The sequence below is a fragment of the Myotis myotis genome, unplaced genomic scaffold (assembly GCF_014108235.1).
Source record: "Myotis myotis isolate mMyoMyo1 unplaced genomic scaffold, mMyoMyo1.p scaffold_m19_p_9, whole genome shotgun sequence".
Lineage (NCBI taxonomy): Eukaryota > Metazoa > Chordata > Mammalia > Chiroptera > Vespertilionidae > Myotis > Myotis myotis.
In genome coordinates, this window is record NW_023416401.1 from 4848508 (window position 1) to 4862470 (window position 13963).

The window sequence follows — 13963 nt, forward strand, 5'->3', positions numbered from 1 at the left end:
CAGCTTCACTTCCTTCTCTCCCACCTCCTGTAAGTACTGAGTGGCTGAATCTAAGTAATCACATTCAGAACCTTAGCTGCAAGGGAGTCTGTGATATGTGAGCTTTGGCTTTCCTCTGCAGTTCAGAAGTCACACCAGCCTTAGCCAATTTGGTTCAATGGATAGAGCATCATCCTGTAGACTGAATGGTCCCAGGTTTAATCCTGGTCAGAGCACAGGCCCGGGTTGCAGGCTCGGTCCCCAGTAGGGGGCGCGCAGGAGGCAGCCAGTCAATGTTTCTCTCATCATCGATGTTTCTATCTCTTTCTCCCTCTCCCTTCCTCTCTGAAATCAATAAAAAATATTTTTAAAAATAAAATAAAATATTTAAAGAAAAAGAAAGACACACCAGAAAGAGATGTTGGGTGATACCCACATAGTTATCACAATGCTTTAGGCCAATTCCACCTAAATGAAAAAAATGAGAGAATTTGTGAATAAAAGCAGAGAATCTTTTCTTCTCAAGAGTTCTTTACCTAGGATCTACCTACTCCTGTCCTTGGTAAAATTCAGAGGGTCCTTAGACATGGCTGGGAATAAGTTACATACCTATTTTCATTAACTGCTAACTGAAATTGAGCCTTTCTTTAAATTATGAATGTAGGAAAGACATTGCAATAGCATTAACAGTACCTGAGAAGTCACAAAAATGTTGACATCATACTGTAGTTATCTCAAAATGCCATTTATTCTCATCACTAATAAACTTTCTACTAGACATTATTTAATGCATTGGTAATGAAATATATTACTGCATCACAAATATGGTGGGTTTTTCAAAATTCTGATAATTATTTTGATATAATTGAGTTAATCTGTTATTCGATTTAAAAACTTTATTCTGACAAAGGATCCATAGGCTTTGCCCAACTGGGCACTCAAGGAAGAGATTTTCTGATTGTTGCCTGAATTTTGCCTTTAAAATCAAACTACATTTTAAGGATTCGATGATAGCCAGTTGTACTGTGAACAGGTGTATGTACTGCTGCTAGTTTGCTAGGGCTGCTGTAACAAAGTACTAAAAAGTGGGTGGCCCCGCACAGCAGAAGTGCCTTGTGCTATAGTTCTAGATGCCAGCAGTCTGAGATCAAGGTGTTGGCAGGGCCACACTCCCTCTGGTAGATACCGCAGGTTCCTCCTTTGCCTCTTCCTCGTGTTGGGCGGTTTTCCAGGGTTCTCGGTGTTCCTTGCCTTGTGGATGCATCACTTCAGGCCTCTGTCTTCACACAGCATCCTTCCTATGTCTCTGCATATTCCCTGCTTCTGTGCATGTCTGAGTCCGTATCCAACTGTCCCCTTTTTAAAGACAGTGATCATGTTGGGCTCACACTGATGACCTCAAGTTGGTTAAATCTCCAAAGACCCTGATTCCTAATCAGGTCACATTCTAAGATGCTAGGGGTTAGGACTTCAACTTACCTTCTTTGGGAAACACAATGTAACTTATATAATATCAATAACATCGGTTATACAGTATTCTAATATGCAACTGGATAACAGATTTTAGGATAAATTCAAGTATAACTCAGATGGTATTGAAGCCTCTAAGAATAATCAGTTCTATCCAGAAACTTTAGAAACTCATAATTTCACATTTGGTTTTGTTTCTAAAAATTAGTAATAGGGAAATGGCAGCTCAACAGAAACTTCGAGAAAGGACTTTACAAAAAGACACAGTCTTCATTCAATCTGAATTCTCCCTGATCATTAGAAATATCTGATGAGCTAAATTGAAATCCTCAAAGCTGAGATCCAGAATTACGTACTGATAGAAACTTCCCATTAATCTAATTATCAGACAGGTCTAAGAATGGCAATTATCAGTCTAAAGTTTGCAAAATAGTTTATTCATGAATGAAGCATGCAAATATTGATATGGAAAGAAATTACTCATTAAATAGGGATTGGTATTTTTAAAACTATCAAATTGTAGTAAAAATCAGAAACCTCAATTGAAATCATAAATGAGCTTTAAATCAATTTGAGCATTTCTTAATCACAGCTTTTTTTTTTTTTCCTGTCTTTCAATGTACCACAAAATGTAATGGCTGATAACACTTTCAAACATAGAGTTCACACATAATGAAAGATTGTTTTCTCAGTTGAGTTTTCCTTAAAGTATCAGATGTATACCACATATAACATTGGACTATTGCTGTCTATTTCAAATTATTTTTTAATGTATTGAGATTTTTATCATACGCAAAGCTTGGCGATAAGGATGAAGGAAGCTGGGACAGGATTTATACCATTGGCTGATGCTAAAATGCGTAAAACCCACAAGAAAGTAAAGCACAGGAGGGGGATATGCTGTACACACATCATGAGAAGACATACCAGACACGCGTGGGAGCAGGGTGGCAACAGTGGCTGAGAGGTGTCGCCCTTGCCCACTTTGGGCCATATTCCCTATTCTGGGTTGTCTAGTGCAGTGGTTCTCAATCTGTGGGTCGACAACTTGTGGGTCGCGACCTCTTTGGGGGTCAAACGACCCTTTCACAGGGGTCGCCTAAGACCATCGGAAAACAGATATATAATTACATATTGTTTTTGTGATTAATCACTATGCTTTATGTTCAATTTGTAACAATGGAAATACATCCTGCATATCAGATGTTTACATTACAACTCATAACAGTAGCAACATGACAGTTATGAAGTAGCCACGGAAATAATTTTATGGTTGGGTCACAACATGAGGAACTATATTTAAAGGGCCAGAAGGTTGAGAACCACTGGTCTAGTGCCTCTCCTCCCTACTCAGAGGGTTTCCCCAGGGCCTAAGCTTAACATTTTTACCATCTGAGCTCTGAGAATGACATCCTTCTAGCCATCAGACTTAGCACTGTGTGCCCTCTGACCCCTTCTGTCTTCTACACACAGGGCATTGCCAAGGACTGGGTTGGGCCCCATAAAGCTTTGCCTCCGCCCGCCCACCCATTCTGGTGCCAGTCCTCTATCGCCAGCCTCGTTACAGCTCTGGCTTATTACTGTCCTCTGCCTTCCACCTGAGCCAGCTCTGCCAGAAATCTTTCTGCAGCTCTAGTGTTGAAGGTCTAGTATTCCCTACCAGAAGCTGCCAATGGCTCCCCACTCCATACAGTCAGTGAAGATCCCTAGCCCAACCGTTTGTCTTTATTTTCTACTTGCTACCATCACCTGGTCTAGGAGCCAAACCACACGACTTCCTGTTCTGCCCTGAGTCTCCAAGTCCCCACGCAGGCTGCCTCCGATGCCCATCCCTCCCCTCCGCCTCCCTGCGTGGCAGCCTCCCTTGGGCACAGCCACAGATCCTGCTCTCCAAGGCCAAGTTCTGGCCCTGCCCTAACCCTCTCCTCACTTCCCCGGACCTTTCCAAGGTCCACAGAACTGTCTTGGCAGCTGTCATTCACACAATCAAGTGTTTCCTCCTCATCTTAGAGTAATGTAGGTGCACTTGTTCTCCGACTCATCTCAGCGGCTCCAGTGCAGGGCCCACCTGTCATAGCTAAACTAGCTAAGTGCCTTGGGCACAGATGTATTCTTTAAAAATGTAAGAGCTGCCCTAGCCGGTTTGGCTCAGTGGATAGAGCGTCGGCCTGCGGACTCAAGGGTCCTAGGTTCGAGTCTGGTCAGGGGCGTGTACCCTGGTTGTGGGCACATCCCCAGTAGGGAGTGTGCAGGCGGCAGCTGATCGATGTTTCTCTCTCATCGATGTTTCTAACTCTCTATCTCTCTCCCTGCCTCTCTGTAAAAAAAAAAAAAAAAAATCAATAAAATATCTTAAAAAAAAATGTAAGAGCTAAAGTATGTATGTTTAGAAAAGCTGGAATCATCATCTGAATTTCATTTGTTTACAAGAAATACGTAACGCCTGGGTAGGCTGGGTGATGAGCGTTTGTTTGATGTTAATACATTCATCAGCTGCTACTGTGCTTTCTCCACGTGCCAGTCTTCTGGGTGCTCGGGAACTTGGCTCCTGGGCAGGGAGCTTACAGTCAGGGAACCGGTGAACTTGGCTCCTGGGCAGGGAGCTTACAGTCAGGGAACCGGTGAACTTGGCTCCTGGGCAGGGAGCTTACAGTCAGGGAACCGGTGAACTTGGCTCCTGGGCAGGGAGCTTAAGTGAAGGAACAGGGGTACAGGGAAGAGGGCTTGACGTTTTGTGAGCACCCACAGCATACCAGTTACTGGACTTAGTGAATGTTATTAATGGGCCAAGCCGGATAGAGACCAGGTCCCCCAACACCATGCCTCTTGACCCCCTCCTCCCCCCACAAGGCATCACTGTGACCTCGGTTTACAGCAGTTGTCTGTGGTTTGTCATCAGTAAGGCCTGACCTTCTGGGTCTAGATTGTTGGTTTAGTTTCATTACAAGTTAGCGTGCTAGAAAGGAAAAGAGAGAAGAAATGTAAACTAAGATTTGTCCTGCAAAGTGTTCATACAACTTTCAAAAGGCCAGTGACCTTCTCCATCTTCAGCTTGGCCACCCACTTACTTGAGGGAGGCCAATGGAAAATGCCTGTTTCCACTGAGGACCTGGGAGTCCACTGTTGGCCACTGTCTGGTAGCTCCTGGAGTTTGCCTTCTTGGTAGACCAGCGCCATCTAATGGTGAAAAGGACAATCTGAAGCTCTGTTTCTTAAACTGGGCCTTGGGTTTATTTGTCTTTGTTCCTTATACCAAGGACAAAAGAGGAGCTAGCTATCCATGCTTGCACAAAACTCAGCTTGAAGTTAGAATGTGCACAATCTAACAACTCATCTGTATCACAGCATTGCTAAATCCCTATTTTAAAATTCATTCAGCCAATAAATGCTACCAAAGAAAATATTTTCTTTGATTCTAAAAGAGGTATGAGTCACCCACAGTCATATCTGTTACATTAAGATTAGCCCAGACATCGGAAGAGCAGGCGAAAGATTGTGATAAATCATATAATTTATTGCAGTGAGACTTAAAGGACATGGTTTTGCTGTCTACAGTTCAAATTCAGGGTTCAACCCTTGAAGTTCAAAATATTGCTTTTCTTGGCTGAGTCTTTCCTAAAGTGGCAGCTGTGAAAACAAAAATGTACTTGCAATTTAAAGCCACTGAATGTGGCTGCTGTATGAATTCTACTTTGGAGTGGGCCATTTATCAGGTGGATTTTTAAGTTGCAATTTTCTAAGTGAGCTGTGATGTTCAGCCATAAAATAAGAAGTTTTATGGACGACCTCCCCGGGCATCTGTGGGCCCTGCAGGGGGAACTGCAGCCTCCTGAGCTCCTGGGTCCTGCGTGTTAAACTCGGCCAGGTGCCTTCCGAGCAGGAAGTACGTGGAGAGGTGCCGACCTTGAGAACAAAGAGCGCATTGCTTGGTGGTATTCTGGCAATGGTGCTTGACCTTCCCTGGTGCCTCTGCCAAAACCAAATTATTTCCTTGCCAGTTACCAGGAAAACCAGTTTTTACAAGATGTGTAGGATTCAAGGATAGAAGTTGTTCTTAAACTTCAGTAAATTGGGAACGTTTTTAAGGATATACCTGGTCCATCTTCCAGTCTTTGGACACAGAGACCAGAAGATTACTTTTCCTCTTCAGTCTTTTTGTTTGGTTGGTTGTTTTTTATTTTTGTTAATCCTCACCGGAGGATATTTTTCCATTTATTTACTTTTAGGGAGAGTGGAAGAGAGAGGGAAAGACAGAGAGAAACATCAATGTGAGAGACACACATCCATTGGTTGCCTCCTGCACAAGCCCTGACCAGGGCCCGGACCAGGGCGGAGCCTGCAACCAAGGTACATGCCCTCGACCGGAATCGAACCCAGGACCCTTGGGTCCTCAGGCCAACACTCTATCCATTGAGCTAAATCGCTTAGGGCTCCTCTTCAGTCTTAAAGGTATGATGCTCAGGATATTTTTCCATCATTAAGTTTCTTGTGAGAAAAGAGTTACAGATTACATATGCACTTTAGAAAAGAGTAGTTAAGATCTTAATTGTTTTCAATCCAATAAACCAGCGGTCGCCAACCTTTCGGACCTCACGGGCTCCCAGCTGGCGACCGCTGGCATAAACAGCTGGCAGAATGTTATACGATTCCCTCGGTTCTGTGCAATGAGTGCCGAGCGGATATTTCAGTCCATCTGCCTTGTTAAGGTCTGAAAACAAGCTGTTGCAACAGGTGCTGTAAAAAGCCAATAGCAGAACTATCATGTCGATTCCCAGACCCCCTGAGCTTCAAGACGCACACAAATCTTTGTAGCTTGTTAGTGTAACATACAGAAAAGTGCACATATTACAAGGGTATTGAATTACTGGACTTTCTCAAACTGCACACACCACATAACCAGCGACTAGATTAGCGGGTTAACTGCCACACGTCCAAACAGGAAACCATCCCTACAGGCCACGATATTTTGAATTTAATTCAGAGGCCCGCCACTTGCATCTATAGACGCTTACGGCCTACGAAGGATTAAGAAACAAGATCACCAGCACCCCAAAGCCCAGCCATCATCCCCCGACTCACTCTCCTCCAGCAGCTCCCACCTCGATGGCGCTGCCATCAGTCCCACTCCACGGCCTGGCTAGTCCCCGCAGGGCACTGCCTGGCGCCCCTCTCGCTCCTCTTCCAGGAGCCGCCTCTCAGTCCTGCATTACTGCCTACCCCCTGCCCCCGCTTTAACTTTCTTTACAGCTCTCATCACAATCTATTTTTGTCTCTCTCCCCAACATCTAAGAACATTATATTACTTAGCGTATTGTAGGAAATTGAAGGCCTGAATGACTGAATCCAAATTTCAGAAATTTTAAGGTGAGGAAAATGCAGGTCTTGGAATAGAGGAAATAGCATCATAATTCTATTGACTGAGTGCCTGCTACGTGCCAGTCATTTGCAATAAAGATACTTGTGTATTATTTCTTTTAATTAGTGTAATAACTATGCCAAGTGGGCTTGTGAGGTGGGTTGCTTTCAGATATAAGTAACAAAACACAACTAACAGTGGCTTAAATAGCCCAGCCAGTGTTGCTCAGAGGTTGAGCATCAACCCATGAACCAGGAGGTCACGGTTTGATTCCCAGTTAGGGCACATGCCCAGGTTACGGGCTCAATCCCCAGTCGGGGGCGTGCAGGAGGCAGCCGATCCATGATACTCTCTCATCATTGATGTTTCTCTCTCTCTTTCCTTCTCCCTTCCTCTCTGAAATCAATAAAAACATATTTTAAAAAATTAAAATAAAAAGAATATTTAAAAAGTGGGTCAGAGATGGGGCGGCTCCAAATTTGACCAGTTCTGTGACTCCGAGATGCCACAGGTTCAGTTTGGCTTCTCTGCCATTGCATTAGCTTTCTCCTCGTGGTCACAGCTGGCTGTAGCCATTCCAAGTCTCATCCTCACTCACCCATCTCCAGGGCAGGTGAGGAGAGAGGTTGGCAGTGTGCTTCTCTTCTCATCAGTGAGGGACATTTTTCCAGACTCTCCTGATATCTCATTGGCTAGAATTCTCTCATACATAGTTAAGGAATGAATGTGTTCCCCCCCCAAATTCCTAGGAAGAAGCCTTACCTCCCAGCGATGGCTTTTGGAGGTGGGGCCTTTGGGAAGTGACTGGGTTTAGATGAGGTCATGAGGTTTGGAATCCTATGCATGATGGGGATACAGTAAGAGACACAAAGATAAGAGGCTGTGTACTTTGTGGTCTGAATGAGCAAACTTTTGAGAATGAAAGGGCTGCTAACAGAGGGCACCACGGTGTCATCTAGACTCCGGAGGAAAACAAAAATATACGGTCGCCCTGGAAACTAACACCAGCCCTGTGGAAGGAGCAGGTGTTAGAGAGCATGGGTGTGTGACGGATCCAACCAAGCACTGTTGTCAGTACAGGGTCAGGATCCAAGAGAGTAACAGTTGGGCTCACAGAGTTGGGGGGAAAGTGAGGCAGGAACATTAGCAGATCAAAGGAAGAAGGGCTGGCTGCATCACAGACAGCGTGTCTGGGATGGCGGGTAGGAATCTACCAGCGTCGTCCAATCGAGTTGTCGGCAGTGATGGGTGTCTGCGATGTCTCAAGCCACTTACCTCACATGGCTGTTGAGCAAGTGAATTATTAATTACAAATAATTTAAGTTCAAGTGTAAATAGCCACATGTGGCGACCACATTAGAAAGTGCTGGTTTGGCCCTGACCGGTTTGGCTCAGTGGATAGAGCATCGGCCTGTGGACTGAAGGGTCCCAGGTTCGATTCCAGTCAAGGGCATGTACCTTGGTTGCGGGCACATCCCCAGTGGGGTTGTGCAGAAGACAGCTGATCAATGTTTCTAACTCTCTATCCCTCCCCCTTCCTCTCTGTAAAAAAATCAATAAAATATATTTTTTTAAAAAAAGAAAGAAAGTGCTGGTTTGGATTAAGCCAGGAGAAAAGTGAAGCAAACATCAAAAGGCAGGATAGGAGGTGTTGTCCAGATGTTAGGGTAAACATGCTGCGTGTAGTTCTGTGTAATGATGAAGTTCCAAATGTGACAGTGCTGGATAAGAACCAGAGAAAAGAGTCGGTGGGACCCAGGAAGGTGAGGCATGAAGGCTGGATGTGGGCAGCCGTGTGTATGGCCCATTGGGGATGGCGGGAGTTGGAATGCTGGGCGGCTTTGCACACTAAAGGCCTTGAGGAAAGGTAAGTGGGTTCCCCAAGAACAAGAGATGAAAATCACAGGAGAGTTTGGGGTTGGTTTTCAGATATTCGTTGTGTTCTGAGTTTCTGAGAAGACATTGTGGACCAAAAAGAGTGTCAATTCCTCTCTCTAGCCCTGGACATGGCAGGGAGGCAAAGGGGAGAAAATAAATTTTGTTTCCTTTTGACAAAGGAGAATAGTGGTGGTGTTAAACCTATTTTCTTCTCGTTAATGTCTGTAATATCCTAGTTATTCATTTAAAAAATATTTAAACTGGAGAAATAAATTGTATTAAATAATAAATAAATAATTTTATTTTTCAGATCTGCTTTAACTTTGGGAGTGCACTCCATTTAGAGGTAAGGAACCATGCATAGTGCATTGCATTTTTATAGGAAAAGACCTTTATACATGTGCAACTCTACGGTCATACGAAAAGACCATAGAAGATACTCATTCATCCAGTTGTTAACAGTGACTACTCGAAGTGTGAGTGAAAATGTAGAGGGAAATTTTATACTTTTACATTATAAACCTTAGTATTATTTAATTTTTTAAGTTATAGTTGAATTTTTCAACTAAAAGCAAAGAAAAAATTAATGACCTAGAGATAAGCAGTGTAAATATTTCTAAATAAAATGCCTATTATATAGAACTACAAAATTAGGAAAATGAGAAACCTAGTAGAATAATCATGTCTGATCTTAAGACACTAGGTCAGCTGCATTGAAATTTTCCTTGGATAAAACCTGTATTCTCTGTTAAAGAACAATTGAAAATTTATACAATCACTTTCCACGGAAAGGTTCTAAAAACAAAATATGGGCAATTTAAACCTTGACCCCATCATGAAAACAATAAATTCATTAACTGACACTTTCACTACTCTTAGTCAAATTGAGATCAATAGGTTACTAAGATTTAGTCTTAAAACATTTAGCAATTTATTTATAAAATATAAGCTACCACAGAAAAACTAAACTTCATTTTCCATTAGTAAGAAAAAAAATTCATGTTAATTTTAATTTGCTTATTTGTAAGGTCACTAAATTACTCTTTAACCTTTTGAACTCTTCACTCTTGGAAATCTTTTCTTCCTGATAAAGATGAAACCCCAGGTGCTATACTGGTTTGGAGACAATCTGTTGAACTCCTGTAGAATTTGCTAGAGTATAAACACATTTCCTCTATGAAAAGGAAGTCTGTTAATAAATATGAAATTTATACCTTGAAATGTACACAGCTTTCTTAAAAGTTCTAGTAAATTCCATGATACCATCCTGATGTCGTAGGTACTTAATCACTTTCTGGCAATGTTTTGTTGTTGTAGACCTTACACACCAGAAATGAAAATGAGCCGCTTCCTAAACATACTCACTTAGTGCGGCAGAAGCGAGCCTGGATCACCGCCCCCGTGAGTCTGCGGGAAGGAGAGGATCTGTCCAAAAAGAATCCGATCGCCAAGGTACTTTCTAAAGAGGAACAGAAAATGCATGCATATTACCACAATGTGGTGGAAGAAGACTTGTATGTCCACTTTCAAAGTTAATGAAAATTCTATAATGTACTTAATTAGGTTTTTAATATTGCAGATGTATTTGAAAATTAGCAAAGCTTAATTTTTAGCAGGGACCTCTAGTTTTAAGATCTTCTTTCTTATATTGACCAGTGTCACCCAACAAATTTAACTTAAAAAAATAGAAACCCACACCTCAAGCCTATATGATCATGTCACCCAATAAATTTAATTTAAAAAACAACAACAACAACTTCCTCTTTCCCATTCTGGAAGAGGCACCATCACTGGTGAAGACATATATATGATTTGGGGCTTTGATTAAATTAAGAGTTAAGGGATCTAGCACCAATTGAATCTCTGGGTAAATGTTACAATAATCAAAAGAAGTATATGCTGGGGAGGAAAATTTCTTTTTCCTGCTACCCTCCTAGGTTCTCTCCCGGGGAATCTGTTGGACTGACAAAGGAAAAACTAACAGGAGAAAAGTAAACCAGTTTATTAACGTGTATATTATGCATGTCACACGGGGAGTATCCAGAGATGAGTAACTCAAAGGTTTGGTTAGAATTCGGGCATCTTAGGAAAGGAACAATTCTTAGAGAAGTGACAAGGCAAAGGAAAAGGACCTTGAATTTGTAGGGGCAGCAAATGGTGGGAAGACAGATATCTGGTAACCTGATGGTAGAAAAGACTTGTTAGTAAAGTTATGTGGAGTCCTTGTGCCATCTCAATACTGAAAAGGGTCTAAAGTTGTCGGTGAGGATTAACTTTTGTCCTTGATAGAGAGGAGAGAGAGATCACCTTTATAAATTTATGTGCTGTGTCTAGACCAGCCGTGGGCAAACTACGGCCTACAGGCCGGATCCGGCCCGTTTGAAATGAATAAAACTAAAAAAAAAAAGACCGTACCCTTTTATGTAATGATGTTTACTTTGAATTTATATTAGTTCACACAAACACTCCATCCATGCTTTTGTTCCGGCCCTCCGGTCCAGTTTAAGAACCCATTGTGGCCCTCGAGTCAAAAAGTTTGCCCACCCCTGGTCTAGACAAATAGGGGGAGGGCAGAGAGCTTTTTTATATCCACTTCTTCTCAATTGCCTTCAGGTCAAAATAAACCTATACCAAGGTGGCATATTTGGGAGTGGCATGTTCTGCCACCCTATACTTGAAGAGTCGTTTTCAAAATGAAAAACTGATACCGAACAGATATGGTGACCATCTATCCAGCTTGAGACCGTCTCCGTTAGTGTCGCTGTCCTGGCTCAACAATTAATAACTCCCTTTCACACTCAGTGTCCTATTTTTCTATGGTTATATCTCATGTGCGAACCTGAGCCCTTGATTTTTTTTTCCCCTTAAAGGTGCTCTAAGTTCTACCCATTTCAGTAAATGGCACTATAATTCAATCCAGTTTTTTAAAAATGGAGCAAGATTATGAGTTTCACCCCTGAAATATGTTCCGGGTCTGCCCACTTGTCTCCACTGCCACCCCCTAGTCCAAGTCAGCATCATCTCTGACCTGTGTCCCTGCTCTCACTCTTGCCACCCCCATGACAACCCCCGGCCCCACCACAGTTCATTCTCCCAAAAGCAGCCAGAGTGATGGGTTGAAAAGACAAATCGAAGCCTGTTCCCCCGCTTCCTGAGACCCTTTCAATTGCTTCCCTTGGGATTTAGTGGCCTTGACCTCCTTGCTGACCTCAGCTCCTAACGCCCCATCCGCCACTCTGCTACATCCCTCACTGATCCAAGCTCCCATCCGCCCTCTGCTACATCCCTCACTGATCTAAGCTCCCATCCGCCCTCTGCTACATCCCTCACTGATCCAAGCTCCCATCCACCCTCTGCTACATCCCTCACTGATCTAAGCTCCCATCCGCCCTCTGCTCCATCCCTCACTGATCTAAGCTCCCATCCGCCCTCTGCTACATCCCTCACTGATCTAAGCTCCCATCCGCCCTCTGCTCCATCCCTCACTGATCTAAGCTCCCATCCGCACTCTGCTCCATCCCTCACTGATCTAAGCTCCCATCCGCCCTCTGCTACATCCCTCACTGATCTAAGCTCCCATCCGCCCTCTGCTACATCCCTCACTGATCTAAGCTCCCATCCGCACTCTGCTACATCCCTCACTGATCTAAGCTCCCATCCCGCACTCTGCTCCATCCCTCACTGATCTAAGCTCCCATCCGCCCTCTGCTACATCCCTCACTGATCTACGCTCCCATCCGCCCTCTGCTCCATCCCTCACTGATCTAAGCTCCCATCCGCCCTCTGCTACATCCCTCACTGATCTAAGCTCCCATCTGCCCTCTGCTACATCCCTCACTGATCCAAGCTCCCATCCGCCCTCTGCTACATCCCTCACTGATCTAAGCTCCCATCCGCCCTCTGCTACATCCCTCACTGATCTAAGCTCCCATCCGCCCTCTGCTACATCCCTCACTGATCTAAGCTCCCATCCCGCACTCTGCTACATCCCTCACTGATCTAAGCTCCCATCTGCCCTCTGCTACATCCCTCACTGATCCAAGCTCCCATCCGCCCTCTGCTCCATCCCTCACTGATCTAAGCTCCCATCCGCCCTCTGCTACATCCCTCACTGATCTAAGCTCCCATCCGCCCTCTGCTACATCCCTCACTGATCTAAGCTCCCATCCGCCCTCTGCTACATCCCTCACTGATCTAAGCTCCCATCCACCCTCTGCTACATCCCTCACTGATCTAAGCTCCCATCCGCACTCTGCTACATCCCTCTCTGATCCTAAGCTCCCATCCGCACTCTGCTACATCCGTCACTGATCTAAGCTCCCATCCGCCCTCTGCTACATCCCTCACTGATCTAAGCTCCCATCTGCCCTCTGCTACATCCCTCACTGATCTAAGCTCCCATCCACCCTCTGCTACATCCCTCACTGATCCAAGCTCCCATTCGCACTCTGCTCCATCCCTCTCTGATCTAAGCTCCTTCCACATTCCAGCCCCTACCATTGGCCCTTCCCTCCCTCTGCTGGAAGCCCCGCCCTACAGGTATTTGCAATGTCGGGTCCTCAGGATTCTCTTCCCTCCTCACCCCGTCCCTCTGTCCCATCCCTGTGTCGCTTGGTTTCTGGCGCAGACACTTCTAAGTTTCACTTCACCTTCCGGTCTATACACGTCGTGCATGACGAGCTCCTGGAGAGGAAGAGCAGCTAAGGAACGGAAGATAGTATTTCCCATTTCCCAGCAACAGGTCGCTTCAAGAAAGCCTTCTAAAACCCAGATTTGTAATCCAGGCGTCACATCCCAGTATGTGTGCGAGCAATTGAGGTTTTCATTTTGGTTTGGTTTGGTTTTCTGAAATATCTCAGTCATTCACACATTCTTTCGTTATGTTTCCCTAAAATGCATTGATTCTTTGGGGCTCAATAGTGAATAACTCTTCTTACTAATTTTAATTATATAAGTCGTTAAGAGTAAAATTTACATGAAAAGGAAAAAATCTTGTTAAATTTCCCCAACTTTCCAAATACTCTATCTAGAGATAATATTCCCCTGTTATTTCCATGCTAGATACATTCTGATATTGCAGAAGAAAAAAGAATAAAAATTACATACAAATACACTGGGAAAGGCATCACAGAGCCACCTTATGGTGTGTTTGTCTTTGATAAAGACACGGGAGAACTGAACGTTACCAGCATTCTTGATCGAGAAGAAACGCCATATTTCCTGGTAAGAACAATTTTATATTTATTACTTTGAAGTTTTTTCGTTGGTAACTGTCATGAT

The 13963-nt window shown here is 43.9% G+C and overlaps 1 protein-coding gene across 4 annotated transcripts in view; it reads left to right on the top strand.

Annotated features, from left to right (window-relative positions):
• Nucleotides 1-13963, top strand: part of DSG2 (desmoglein 2) — a 47521-nt gene that overhangs the window by 15076 nt on the left and 18482 nt on the right. For 3 of the 4 annotated variants that reach the window (XR_004969781.1, XM_036321048.1, XM_036321047.1), the window contains 3 exons: nt 8994-9159; nt 10001-10135; nt 13745-13906. Coding sequence is in view for 3 of the 4 variants with exons in the window: in XM_036321048.1 (XP_036176941.1) it covers nt 9040-9159; nt 10001-10135; nt 13745-13906 (417 nt within the window). In the remaining variant the exon portion in view is untranslated. The remainder of the gene's footprint in view (nt 1-8993; nt 9160-10000; nt 10136-13744; nt 13907-13963) is intronic. The other variant, XM_036321049.1, reaches the window with a different exon arrangement.